The following is a 14,162-nucleotide window of genomic DNA, read 5'->3' on the forward strand; positions in this document are numbered from 1 at the left end:
CCTTTAGGTACTGAAAGGCTGCAATGAGGTCACCCCACAGCCTTCTTTTCTCCAGGCTGAACAATCATCCAGAAAGATGCTGAGTTTAAAACAAGAGCATGCCTCAAGGAGTAATGAACTAATACCTTTTCTATCTTCTGCATCTAAAAACATGGTTTCTTCATTATATAAATATTTTAAGTAACTCAGGCTTACAGTAGGCAAACTCATGTTGCATATGTAACAGTCAGGCTTATTCAATACCCACCACTCAGTAAGATAAGTGCTTCAAAATAAAACTATTCCACAGTAACACTCAGAATAGCCTATGAAATAAAAGCCTATGTAGCATCACCACTGGGACATACACAACTGCAGCTACATCTGCATTAGGGTTCCCAGGATAGATTCCCTATGAAATACAAGCTTGTGATATATTCCAAAGTCAATCCTACCTTAAGATCATCACACTCCATATCTTCTCTAGGCTTACTCCACTGTTTCAGGTATTCCACATATTTTCTTTTTTCCTCACGCAGCTTCTCTCTTTCCTAAAGAAAGTCAGAATTGTATTAGAGATACAGTCAGATCATTCATTACAATTTAACTCACGGTGGGGAAAATAAATAAATAAATAAACCAGAACATGTTTCAACAGAATGAAATAATCTGTTTATCACCTTCTTACAGAACGCATTAGGAAAAATGAGAGTGAACTTCAGTAATGCTTTCTTGGATTAGACTTTTTTCTTTGCTTTTTAAATGGAGGTCAGACAAAAAAAATTGAAAACACAAGCATTCATGAAAGTTGCCATAAAAAAGACTGTCAAAATAGGCGTTGGATATGGCTTTAGTAGAAGCTAGTGGTATAAATAACTTCATCCCATATAAAGTGACAAAGTTTGTTTTGTTTTGTTTTTTTTTAACCAACTTTTATCCAAAGATAAACTACAATGAAATTACATTTAGTATCAAGTAAGAACAAAATATACATTTTTGTGAATTAATGATATGAAATACAGAAATACCTAGAAATGCAGTTCCCAATTATGTCTTACAAATATCTATTCTTCCAAAGCACATTTCTAGGAACTAAAAACAGTTAATGGAAAATGACACAGATAGCAAACAAACTAAATAAGCTAGATAGCCTGTTCCTACATAAAACACATATTTTGCAAATACATTACTTTCTCCTTCTCTATTTTGAGTCTCTCTTTCTCTTCTTTCCTCTTCATCCTTTCTTCTTCCACAATCTTCTTTAGTTCCTCTTTCTTTTTTTCCTTATCTTCTTTCTCTCTTTTTCTGGCTTCTATAGCATTTGCCTTCTCTCGTTTTAATCTAGCTTTTTCAAAAGCTATATAGGAGGGAAAACACAGAGTTTTTTCTTTCATAAAAAGTTAACAAAAAATTAACAGTGTTTAAATAGATTAATCTTTTTTATAATTAACATATGAAAAAGATATTGTCTTGAAGATTGAATTGTTTCTATGCCAACCAGAATTTCTATCACTTGAAAGTTCTTTAGAAAATCAGAATTTTAGGGCTTACATATTATACATGTTTTTTTCCAAGGTTGTAATAAAGTTGCATTTCTCTGCTCTTAATGAGTATACAGATATTACCTTTTTTCCCCCTATCAAAAAAACCAAAAGATGACGACTGACACCAAATGCACAGAACAATGCAGCTTAATAAAAGCATACACATGCAATATCTGTTATAGCAAAATCCTTTAAAGAAGTCATCTTTCAATATTTAAAATAATTATTATTGAAAAGTCAATTCATTTGAAATCCAGTTATCAATTCAGTGGCTTTTGTACCTGTTTTACTTGTGTTACACACTTCAAGATGAAAATTAATTGGTAATGAATGTAACTGCTAGATTTCTTTGTAGCTGTATGTAGAATAACAGCAGGACACACACTTCCACTTTCAGTGGACAGACAATATCTGTCAACTGCCACACAAATTAACAAACAAAAGCAATCAATGAGATTACGATTTTAATTGAATAAGCAAGGATAGAAGCAAGTGAATGACAATGAAGAAAAAACAGACCCTTATTTTTAATCCAAAGTGCCTAACAGTGGGGGGGAAAAAAGGTTGGTTTTTTTTTTTGTTTTTTTTTTTTTTTTTTTACATACTTGTGAAATTCTGAGAAAGGGCTAGATAGCTTTCTCAGCTATGTATCAGACATGCCAGTCATGACTCTCATCCAGAAAATAAAAGCAATTACACTTATTATCCACAGCCTTCTGTGCACCAAGAAGGCTGATTCTCCAACGTTCTTGGAATTTTGCTACCATTTCATACTAAAGTACTATAAGTTCCTCTTTGTAAGAGTATTCATGAATGTTACTAATTACCATTCCAATTAAGTATCATCTACAGGTAAATATGTTTAGCTTAATATTAACTGCATTAATACAGTGCATTTTCAAAATCTAAGCTTCTGCAAAAAATATTCACTTCACCACTCTAAAAGACTAATGTAGTTGGACTGCAAGCCTCATACATACCCACAGTTCAGTGAAATAAGTAAATAAAATCAGGAAACAACAATTCTAACCACTGAAGTGACATTCTGGAATTCAATGAAGTCTCATTTCATTTTCCCCTTGAAATATACAACCTCAAAAACACTAATTATGGCCAGCTCTCAAGCCTGTAAGAACAGGTTCTACTAGTTACAAGATCTCAACTTACCCATGGCCTGCATATCTTCCTTTTGCTTCTGAAATCTTGTCTTTTCCTTTGCTACTTTACTTCTGTTTCCTTGGGTATTCTGCTTAGCAGTAATATTGTCCTCCTGAAAGAGAATTGAGGGGCGGGGGGGTTGAAAGAAAGAAGATAACATCAGCAGTGAAATAATCTGCAACAGATACTGTTGTTTTCGTAACAGTCTTCTGAAACAACAAAAATGGCCTGTAACAGTTTTTCAAACATATGGACTACTCACAGATTCTGCCAACTTGTTGAAGTTCTTCCAGATCTTTTTAAATAACCAAGCTTAGAGCACTAAACTTTTGCTGTGTTTAAATACAGGTAACAGACATAACTGCAACTGAGAGCCGGAATTAAGAATTTTTTAGCTTATTTTTTAACAATTTCCAGAAAAATACATGACTTAACAACATTCTGAAAACTTAGGATCTTGCTGGGAGTATAGAGATAAGAAAGATGAGAAGATAAGCTGATAAAAGAGATTAAATCCCATATTTAAATATAAACAACCTATTTCAATAGTGATTACATTATGTTTCCCAAACCATTCCCAAAGAAAACAAAACCAACAAAAAAACCACACCAAATTGAACTCCAACTGCTCCGGAAGTTCAAAGAGTTAAAAACATTGTCATCACTTACATGACTAACGGATGCCCTCTTTGGAGGTCTCCCTCGTCGTCTGCTTGCAGGACTGAAGACAAATGTGGGTGGGTCATCAGGAAAAAAGTAGGAGAAATTTTGTTCTGCTAGATTATATTTTGCAATTGATGTTGCCTTAGAAAGAAAGATGAAAACGTATTCAACATGAGACTCCTACCTTCTCATAAACAGATGTAAATTAATGAATCATTCCCTCAGACAGACTGTAAATACAGAGTCACAATTGGTTAGCTTATTGTAAGAAATAAAACTCTGCTGCACTATAAATGCAGAGTTAATCTAGCAGATTACTTAGGCAGCACACATCTGAAGACATAATTTGGCCTCATTTGGAAATACTTAAATACTTTTCAGGAAATAGAGCAGGACACAGGAGTTCCAGCAACTTATCAGAATTTGTTTAGAGTCACTTTTGACAGAGAAAGTTGGGAACCATGTAAGCATGGTATGGAATTACACGATTCTTAGTAAATTAGAGGAGAAAAAAAAAAATTGGCTTGTCAAAGTTTCAAGTCTGCCTTCTCAACCTGGTGAGGCCAGACATCTACTCTTATCAATGGATACTGCTGAAGAGACAAAGGAGACACTTCAAAGAAAATCCCTCCTACACCCCTGTCAGCATTATTTTCCTAAACTTCCATTTATTTAAGAGACTGATGTTAAAGTTACAAATGCATTTAGAAAATTAGTTGCCTTTATTAATTTCTCACAACTGCCAGAGGATGCCACTGAGGCTCTCATCCATCAAGGCTTTGCTATACAGGATGAGAAGTTACATCACTGTATGAAGATTCCTCTCAATACACAAAGTGCAAAATGTAATAAAACAACCTTTCAAATAAAAATAAATAATAAAATAATAAAAATAATAAAAATAATAAAATAAATAATAATAATAATAAAAAAATACTCCTTTTTAAAAGTAATCTGAAAAAGGAGTTCAGATTCCAAGCTGTAATATAAAGTGAAGAATAAAGAGTCCAGTCAAATAAGAATCCAACACTATGTTTATAAAAGAACAAAGTTGATATTGTTGAAAAACAAGTTCTTGGTAATGGTAGAGAAATACAGAAAAGGAGAAAAGAATTAGGTCAGTATTCTACTCCACAAACTATTCTTTTTTTTTTTTTTTTTTTACCTTAGTTTTAATGACTCCCTCATGTGGTTCACAGTGTTGTTTCAGAAAAAGTTTAAGTCTATCACGAGAAAATAGGTGTTTCCTCCGGCTGTATTAAGAAACAAAAGTGGTATTATCAACTAATGTACTTTAACTATTGTTTAAATGAAGCTGACAATATGTGCAAAAACACTTGTAGCAGATCACGATTAAGCTTTTTGCCATCTTCTTAATTATAAACTACATTTAACATTCATGCATCTTTATGTACAAGTATACATTTTTGTGCAACTGTAATTTTTGCTTTGAAAATCCTGTTATGTCCTCTACTATATAGACAACTCCCCGGACTATTCATCTCCACTGTCTTTCACAAACATATCATTCTGTCACAGTGACATTTTAAATATCCAAATAAAAGGAAAACACCATTGCTTCAGGAGAGTGAAAAACAAACTAAAATAGAGACAGCACTAAAGCTGTATCTCTCAGACACAGAGGTAAGGCATCTAAGTCTCCAGTCAACAAGTATGAGAGTGCGAGGGGGTGAATTCTCACGCTGTTTTGTCAAGCCATTTAAACTCCCCCATACTATGGGATACTATGCACTCTAAATCTTCTTGACATTCCAGAAAATTTGCACTACTTCATGGAAAAGAAAACAAACCAGGAGCTACAAAGTTATAGAAAACATCTAGTTGGAATAGCTTTATGGTACTTGAGGGTGAGTACATTCTTAAGCAAATGGAAAAATACGGTGTAATTAGCCCTGATTTAAGTAATAATCCAGAAGACTTGCCTATTACACAGGAGTAACTTATAAAAAGAACTAATCAAAATTCAATCAAAATTCATGCTGGAAAATTGTCTTTAAATCACTGGAACTTTTTCCAGAGTATCCAGGGTAGAGAGGTTTAAAAGCCCATCTAAAACACTTACAGAAAATCTTTACAATCTTCTATTATAGTAGTAAGGCAGTCAGATTACAATGACTGCTACAGCAAAAACATTTCACAATGTGAATAGGCCAGGAACATAATAGAATAGAGTTCTCAAACTGCTTTCAACCAACCTCAGTCAGAGCAGTAGGTATAGGTACTATTAGTAATAGCAGGTCTCATCTGTGTGCCAGTGAAAAAACAGATCTGAATGGATGGTTTATGCATTAAAACTATTAAAGCTTGGAATCAACAATATACAAAGCTTGTGAAACAGCTGCTTGCTCCAATGCTAATTAATAGTTCTAAATCACTATCATAAAATGCCACTTTTTATCAAAAACATCTTTACTGTGACTGATATAGTCCCCACACAGCTGTTGTAAAGCACAATTTTAACTTTCATATACTAATTTTACCTGAGCTGAGATGCTTTAACAATAACAGATTCATACAATTCTTTTTTAACAGGTTGGACTTTGTACTTGAACAAAGAAGGATCAATTATGGCTTTCTTCTTCCTAGAAAAGGTTAAGAAATAGTTAATAGCAATCACAAAATACCCATCTTACATTCTACATGCTTTGTTTATATACATATACAGGAGAGCTCTTCAGAATCCCCAACCAGACTTAGTCTATAACTTCTATCAGTACCCAATTGGATCTATTCACTTCTGCCAGCTTTTCTGCTACTTGTTTTAAGCTTGCATTAAAGCCAGTAACATAGCTTGGAATGGGAAAAAAAAAGACGTGGAGATGCTGGTTTTCTTGTGGCGAAGGAAGGGAACAAACAGGAAGACAAGCACTGATATATGCCCAACGTTCAGAAAAAAATCCTTCTTAATATTCTCAGTATCTGCAGTAGGCACAGGACAAGCAAGACTTACAAAGTATTTAAAAAGCAGACAGACAGTTGTAGAGATAGAATAGCATCTTAAAGTTAATGAAAGGACACAAGAAAATATTGCGCTGACACTGAAAAGCAGAGGCTGAGCAATAACATTACACTAAAAGCACAGATTCTCCACTCCAATAATGTCTGTAATAGAAAGCAGGATCTAAAGAATAAACAAATGGTTAACCCTTGCACCATTAACTTTAACATTTTAGTTTGAGTAAGTCCCTCTCACTTTCAGTGGATCACACATAGGAGCCCCAGTCTAACCTTCCAAACACACCAAGTTTCCAGCTTAGGTACTGAGTTTCCAATAATTATCCTAAGAAAAGAACATGTTCCTGAATACCTCATTTGTAAATTGATTTAAAGTCTCATTGCTTAGTGCAGAAGAGGAAGTAGTCATTCAGTATGTACAGAAAACTTTAAATAACGAATGACTGTCCAGTAATTTTGGCATAGAAACTGCAACATTAACTTTTGTTGCATATTATTAAGTCTTATTAAAAAAACATACAGAAATTAACAAAAGCTAGATCCATTTCGCAGGACAAACACCCAATAAAGTCAACACAGGGCAGCACAGATGGACTGCCTGTACAACCTAAGCTTTTACTACAGAATGCAACAAAAATAGCCAGCAAGAGCTTTTTTGCCTTTTTTTTTTTTAAAAAAAAAAAAAAAACCACCAGAATACTTGGCTATTTCTGCCCCAAACAAACATAAGTGGGGTCAGAGAAAGGTTGAGATCTCTAATGACATCTATTTCCAGTTAAGATTCTCTAGCCTTATGGATTCTTTAGGAAAAATATTTGCAGATGGCCCATCAATCTGTGCTGTGTGCTCCACCCCCTCACAAACATATCCAGCATCTGCTGTACCATTGTTTAGGGGCACTGCAGCTTTGCCTGAAAGGTGGCTCTAAAATCTGGACACTTATCTGCAGACAGAGGCAGAACGCACCAGCTTAACACAAGTCCCAAGGCTAGTAGTATCCATAACCTCTACAAACAGCAAAATACAGTCTCTAAAGGATTAGACCTGTAAAACTAAGTCATCTGTAAAGGCATAAAAAATGTTAGATACTTATACAGAAAATCTGACAACGTTGCTTTATTTTGAAGTAGATTTTACAAATGATAGTTTCAGGGTATATGCAAACTTGGAAAATAGAGTGCTACCACATTTGTTACACAAATTTGACATTATGTTATGACGTGGAATACTGACAACTAAAAAAATATCACAGAACTATCACAAAAGACTAGCTCAAAACTTTCAGCAGGCAATTTAAAGCCATAAGAGGTTTACAGTTTCAGTTCATTTAACAGATTTGTTTGGTGTTTTTTTGATTTTGTTTAAGTATACCACAAAACACTGCTTCAAAGTGTATTCATATTTTCTTACAACACTTCTCTTGCTAACAGAAGAAATTACTTTGATAATATAGAGTCGAAAAATAAGTAATCAGCTAAAGAGAACCAAAGACTGAGAGTCTAAGATAGTCTTATTGCCAGGTCTGCATGTGTTTGCACTACTCCAAGAACAATCTCCTTCCAAATTAATTCCATATGCCTTGGGGAACACAAAATGCCTTAATTTTCTCAAAGACGTAGGACTTCTTCACAAAGAACTTGGGTGCTACCTTCAAAGGGCAGCAGATAATTTAAAAAACAAAAATAATAATCCTGCACTACTCCCAGCCAAGTGAGGAGCTCCACCTCAGTTATTCAAGGAACATCAGGACACGGAATTCTTAATGCAGCAATCAGTAACATTAACTTCTGCATTCACATGATATTTCAAGGTCAACAGGAGTTCACGTAGAGCCTGTAAGTTGCTAGATTGGGACCTATTTCAAACATTCTTCTTCCATCAGCACTGTGCTTGCTGTAAGAAATCTTTCCTCTCATTGTGCTAGAATAAGCAGCGCGCAAACGTTGCTGCAAGTTGGTAAAGAGACAATCCAAATTTAACACCCCATCATAGATCAGAAGCTCTCTTATTCAAAGTTATATATATGCTGCAGTGGCTTAATAATTCCTTAATACAAGACATGCTGATTATCTGCATCTAAATCATAATCAAATCCATGACATACAATGGTATAATATTTACACACACAAAGTGAAGAAATTTTTGCAAATTTTTCTATTTCGGATAATCACATTAAAACTATGTAAAGATTCTTCACAGACTTCCAGTAAGATCATGTCTTTTCATCAGATGGCAATCTCAGTTCTGAGGCCTATTATGGAATATCTGGGGATAAAGTAATGCAAGCAAGCTAAGTAGTACCATACTGTAGGACTGCAAAATGGAAACGCATTTTCTAGAATATAGCAGTACAGGTTCTGTAGAGAGGACTAGTGACAGGCACACAAGGCTCCTCCACCATCTTTCAACACAAACACTGTCATTCCAAAGAGATAAACAGCACATATTCTGTAGGTACTCAGATTCTCATCACGCACAGTTCCCTAGCTGACTATACATAGTGTAACTATCATGACAGTGTAAGGCACCTGAGAACATTCATCTTGTCGCCCCCAAGCTGGCAGAATACTCACAATCCATACAAATTGAGTAATTTGTTTCAATCAGACCTTGCCATGTTTGTTTCAGTCTCCTTTCCACCCACCCTGAATGCCTTATCTGTATAAGTATCATTTACCCATTTTGTGCAGAACTATTGTGCGTTTCTGAATCATCACTATCACTGATGACAATGGTTTCTCCATCAGCACTGCTGACATGGCCATTTGCCATTCCGTTGTGATGCGCTGGAGGAATGACTTCCAAAATCTGACATTGCAACCTGAAATAAAACACAGACATTTATCACTGTTAAAGACTTTCTCTAACACAGAAAGTATCAGCTGTCATTTTAAGAACACTCACGTAACAACATTATATTGTCTACAGGATAAGTAAATACCTAAGAGACTTGCACTGAAATACTAAGTAAAACATTCATTTCACGAGTTCTAAGAAATGAATAAACTCATTAGCTTACACAACATCAGCTTCACTAATCAGAACAACTGTCAAGTCACTGGTAGAATTCGTTTCAATGTTAAGTTTACTCAAGTTTAAAGTTTGGAAAGAAAAATACTGAAAGTTAACAATATGTTGCTTGAAAACAGTCCAAGCAAATCTGTTATGCTTATTTTCAGAATAATCTAAGGAAAGCAAGATTCTCAATTCCAAAGTTTGTTTTTTTTTGTTTTTGTTTTTGTTTTTGTTTTTTTTTTTTCTTAAAGAGATCATTTTCTACCGTTGTTCATGACCTAAATAAACAAGGCTGAAATGATCATTATGCATCTAATCTTAATAATGGCCCATTTATCTGCTGACACATATTAAGGCTCCATCTGGCATGCATACAATTGACAAAACAAGTCTACCCCTTTATAACTAGCATCCTGAATGCTAGTTATAAAAAAAGACAATTAATTACATATCAAAAACTACAATTCATGTACACTTAACACTGGATAACTATCACAGCTGATTCTTAACTGCTAGCTTTCACCCTTTCCTGGAATTCCCTTGTTCATATTTTGTAGTTTAATCTCCTAAAGCCCTGTCTGCTTCACAAAAATTAACTATCACAGTCAGTGGATGCTGTCATGTACTACCATTAAAAGCCCAAAGGGGTGGGGGAGGAAGAAAACAATGGTGCCTAGAAGAAGAGAATCAAACACTACTACTTGAAACGAGTACAACAGAAAATATATGAAGCACGGGGCTTGAATTAGCCTGGCATTATGCCTAAATTAAGAAACAAACTAAGATAAACTGAAAAAAAGTCTGTGGCAGCCAAATTTAAAGTGTTCCTTATCCAAATTGAACTAAACACTGGCAAAAAGAAAACAATGTCCAACTATTTCTTCAAACAAAACCAAAATATTTCTTCAAACAGTCACCTCTTTTTGAACCTGAGCATGATATAAAAACTCCGCAAGCAGGAAATGGGGACGAGGCACAGAATAGCAAAAAAAAACAAAAAAACAAACAAACAAACAAACAAAAAAAAAACACAACAAAGAAACCACACAACTGAGGGGCAGAGCACTGACAAATCCCTGTGAGTTTAGCTAGAAGCTGCAAAGCAGTCAGTGCCTGCAGCCTCTCCAACACCTCTCTCCAACAGAGAGCAAGCTCTCCAACACACTGCACAGGGCATGTTACCAAAATAAATAAATAAATATAATCTATTAACATCCTCATGTATTCCTAGAGTAAAGAGGACAATCAATATGCTTAATTATCCATGGGGACACCAGAGCTGCCTTCATGTAGAGCCAGCTTGAGTCCACTGGACTTATTAACCTCAGGCACACTGCCATTCAAATACAGCTGGCCCTGTTTCCACAGCTAGCTGGTTTGGGTCTGGAAGGCACGTTTTCCTGATGAGCAGAGCTCAAGTTAATTAACTGTGCAAATCTAAACAGACTCCATGTAAAGAACCAAGAGCACCCGACTACGTAACAGAGAGACAGATCCTAGTGGCTGTTCACAGCCTCAGCGCAGGTCCAAGGGGGCTTATTAAGGCCTGGCCCAGCACCAGCTCAATCCTGAGAGCAGCCAAGTACATCAGATACACCGCTGCTGTGAGACCTTGCTTTTCCAGTATTCAAAATATCGCAGGCTCCCACTTCATATTAATAATATGGAGATGAGTGGATGGAAGGATGTGCATTATCTGGCTGTTTGTTTTTTTTCTAATACAAAAAAAATTTACCAGTTTTAATAAAAAAACAACTTAGCAGAACTTCTTTCCACGTTGCTAAACGTATATCATAGAGAGTTCCACTCAATTTAATAGCGTTTAAATGGATTTCCAGTGGAAAATAATCAAAAGTATCAATGAACGTTGATAGACAGGGCTACTGACGCCTGCCTAAACTATTTAGCTTCACGACCACTAGAGGGAGCGCATACACACTGAATTTGTAATCACAGTAAAACAGCCACATGAGAGCTGAATCACAATCTACCCTACCCAGTGCCACGAGAGGACAAAGAATCTGAAACATAAACGAATCGATCCTCTTGAACAAAGGAGGCTGATTATTTAGCCACCGAGTATTTTACCAACACTTAAATTAACTGCTCATGCACTCTAATTTCACATCGCCTTCTCCAAGTGCAGAAATGATGTATTCTGTACGCTTTATCCAGTAAGTAACAAAATCTTCAATAAGCTGCTTTTCATTACCATTGTTATTCTTAACCAAGAAGAATGACTAGTGGAATAAGCAAACATAAAAAGCAAATGATTCTGCATTCTCTATACCTTCATTCAAATCACTATCTAAAACCTTTAGGAAAGAAACCAACTGAAACACGCTGTACCTGGCTCAATAACAGCCATTACATTTCATTGCTTATAATAGACAAGAGATTAAAGAAAATGATGCAATTGTTCCTTCCAGCACTAAAGAATTAATAACCTATGAATGAAGACTTATTAGCCTTGTTACAGTCAAGACATGGCTAGTTTGAGCAAATTCCTTGGGCAGACACTCAGCTTTCAGTGAGAATGAAGGTCTGCTTCTTCTCTAGAAGTTAAGAATTGTAAAAAATGAACTCAAGGAATTTTTATTTTACATCATAAGTCACATAAAAGAACAGAGCTAAAAGCTGAATCAAGACATCCAAATAAAGAACACCAGTTTAAATACTTTCTAAAAAGGATACCGTAAGATCTTTAGTCAGCTTATGTTGAAGTCAAACTGATCAGATTAGGATTCCTCTTACAGAAAAAACATGCACAAGAAAAAAAGAAATCATTAAAAAAAAAACAAAAAAAAAACACAGAAATGGTGTGATTTACTTAGTTCAGTAGTCCCATTTATAAGAACTCCATGATGATAACCTCTAATCCCAGCCACCAAGGCACAACACGCTGGTAACAAATTGAGCTACCCACCATCCCACACAAGCACTTATCTAAGACCATTCACAAATTCATCACGTTAAGAGCTTGTCGTGTATTCCTAAAGTTATTCCAGTGCCTCATGTTATTCTAAGTAAAAACCTTTCTCGGACCTCTAGCCTACTTTTCAACACAACCAGTCTTAACTCATTTATTGCTACACAACAATCTTTAGATCAGTCTTATGCTAATTCCAATGTATTTGAGAGAGAAAAAAAAGATAGTATTACTGGGAGAACACACACCTCTCTAAGTCAAGAACAGCTTTCCTTGAAATAACAGTGAATATTGCAAAAAAGTTTGTTTCCCCCACTAAGTGAATCCCAGACATATTCAGAGCATAGTCTCAGATAAACTGAGAATAACAGAATAACCATCGCATGTCTTTACAGAAGTCTCAACAACTCTAGCTCAGAAACTGACAGCCCAGAGCTAGAAAACCTGGAAAATGACCATCCCATCCTCTAACAGTTCTGCATACCTCTTTCTGCATTACAGACTGCTAACAACAGCATGAAACTCCTCTGGCCTGTCCATAAGGCTGACCTTTATGCTAGTCCCAGAAACCAAGATCTGAGGCCTCTTCAGCTGGGCTAAATAGATGTTATGGGAAAGGTTCAAGAAGCGCTTTGCCCTTCAGACTAAATTCTTTGGAAGAGCCAGCACCACCTCCACAGTAGCCCAAGAGTTTTAAACACAAAGCAAGAGTAGGGATCACCAATTCTAAAAAATACTGGTTTTCAAATACCAGCACATATCTCAGTTTTGGTTGTGTTTTTTTGTTTGTTTGTTTTCTTCTTCCTAATCAGCAAGAGAGATTTCCTACTGATTTCCATGAACTTTAGGTGGGGTTGGACAGCTGCACAAGCAAAAGAACACAACCAACATCAGTAACCTTTACACCTCCATGCTGTATGAACTTACTGTATACATACAGAGCTAGTAAGAGCTTGTTACAAAACAATTCAAGTTTAAGCATACACTTAAAGGCACAACGTTACAAAGCTATATAAAATTGCAAAAATATAACACAAACTCCTCTGGAGTCAAGATGTTCTGAAGTAGACCTTACATGCCTGAGGACACACAATAGGCAAGATACACATATGCAATACAGTTGCTTTAGAAGCTCCATATCTATCATTCTCTATGAAGAATAATCTGGGCTGCACTCTGAAGATCAGTTTGGCACAACTAGCAGAAAACCTTCCCAGGAGAATGGTAAAGATGTGGCTGGCTGAAGATGCACAAAAGCAAATTGCACCTGCAGCCTTGGGGTGCTGTTCTGAGAGATGCAGATGATTTAACAGTTTGACACTGCCAGAAGAGAAAAAAAAATCTTCCCTTACTTCCCTCCTTCCAGCTACATGCCTACAGTGGTGCTTGCTTTTCATAGCTTTGGCACTCAGTATGACTTACTAATTGCCATTAAATTGAATTCACTTATCTGCCAAAACCTAACACAACGTAAGAGCTGGCTAAGTTTCTGTCCTATCAGCTATTTCAGGTGGCTCACTGAAGAATCTGAAGAGAACCAGAGCATGCAGAAGACACAAATACTGGCCACAGTCAGAGCAGGAAATGAATGAGAAGTAGTTAAGGTTTCCCCCCACTTGGAAACCCTTAGACAATGTAATTCCTGGGGTAGCTAGGGGATCTCAGTAGCCAAACCTTCCTAACCAAACAATCTAGGCACACAAACTCCAGAATGTTATGAGTCCGTTCCATGGAAACCATACACCTATTGAAGATAGCTGGACAAGTACAGTACATATCTTGGATTACTGGAAAGTTTTAAATAATTTTCCTAAATACAATTTAGGAAAACCCCAAACAAAGGGGTAACATTTTGGTGAGTTGTATTAATTTGTCCAAGTTCTCAGCAGTCAGTTACA

The 14,162-nt window shown here is 35.9% G+C and overlaps 1 protein-coding gene across 5 annotated transcripts in view; it reads right to left on the bottom strand.

Annotated features, from left to right (window-relative positions):
• Positions 1–14,162, bottom strand: part of BAZ1A (bromodomain adjacent to zinc finger domain 1A) — a 55,505-nt gene that overhangs the window by 28,342 nt on the left and 13,001 nt on the right. For all 5 annotated transcript variants that reach the window (XM_048947840.1, XM_048947838.1, XM_048947842.1 and 2 more), the window contains 7 exons: positions 8,998–9,141; positions 5,846–5,947; positions 4,510–4,597; positions 3,351–3,485; positions 2,691–2,793; positions 1,170–1,336; positions 435–530 (listed from right to left, as the gene is read on the bottom strand). In XM_048947840.1, the coding sequence (XP_048803797.1) occupies positions 435–530; positions 1,170–1,336; positions 2,691–2,793; positions 3,351–3,485; positions 4,510–4,597; positions 5,846–5,947; positions 8,998–9,141 (835 nt within the window). The remainder of the gene's footprint in view (positions 1–434; positions 531–1,169; positions 1,337–2,690; positions 2,794–3,350; positions 3,486–4,509; positions 4,598–5,845; positions 5,948–8,997; positions 9,142–14,162) is intronic.

The sequence above is a fragment of the Lagopus muta genome, chromosome 6 (genome assembly GCF_023343835.1).
Source record: "Lagopus muta isolate bLagMut1 chromosome 6, bLagMut1 primary, whole genome shotgun sequence".
Taxonomy (NCBI): Eukaryota; Metazoa; Chordata; class Aves; order Galliformes; family Phasianidae; genus Lagopus; species Lagopus muta.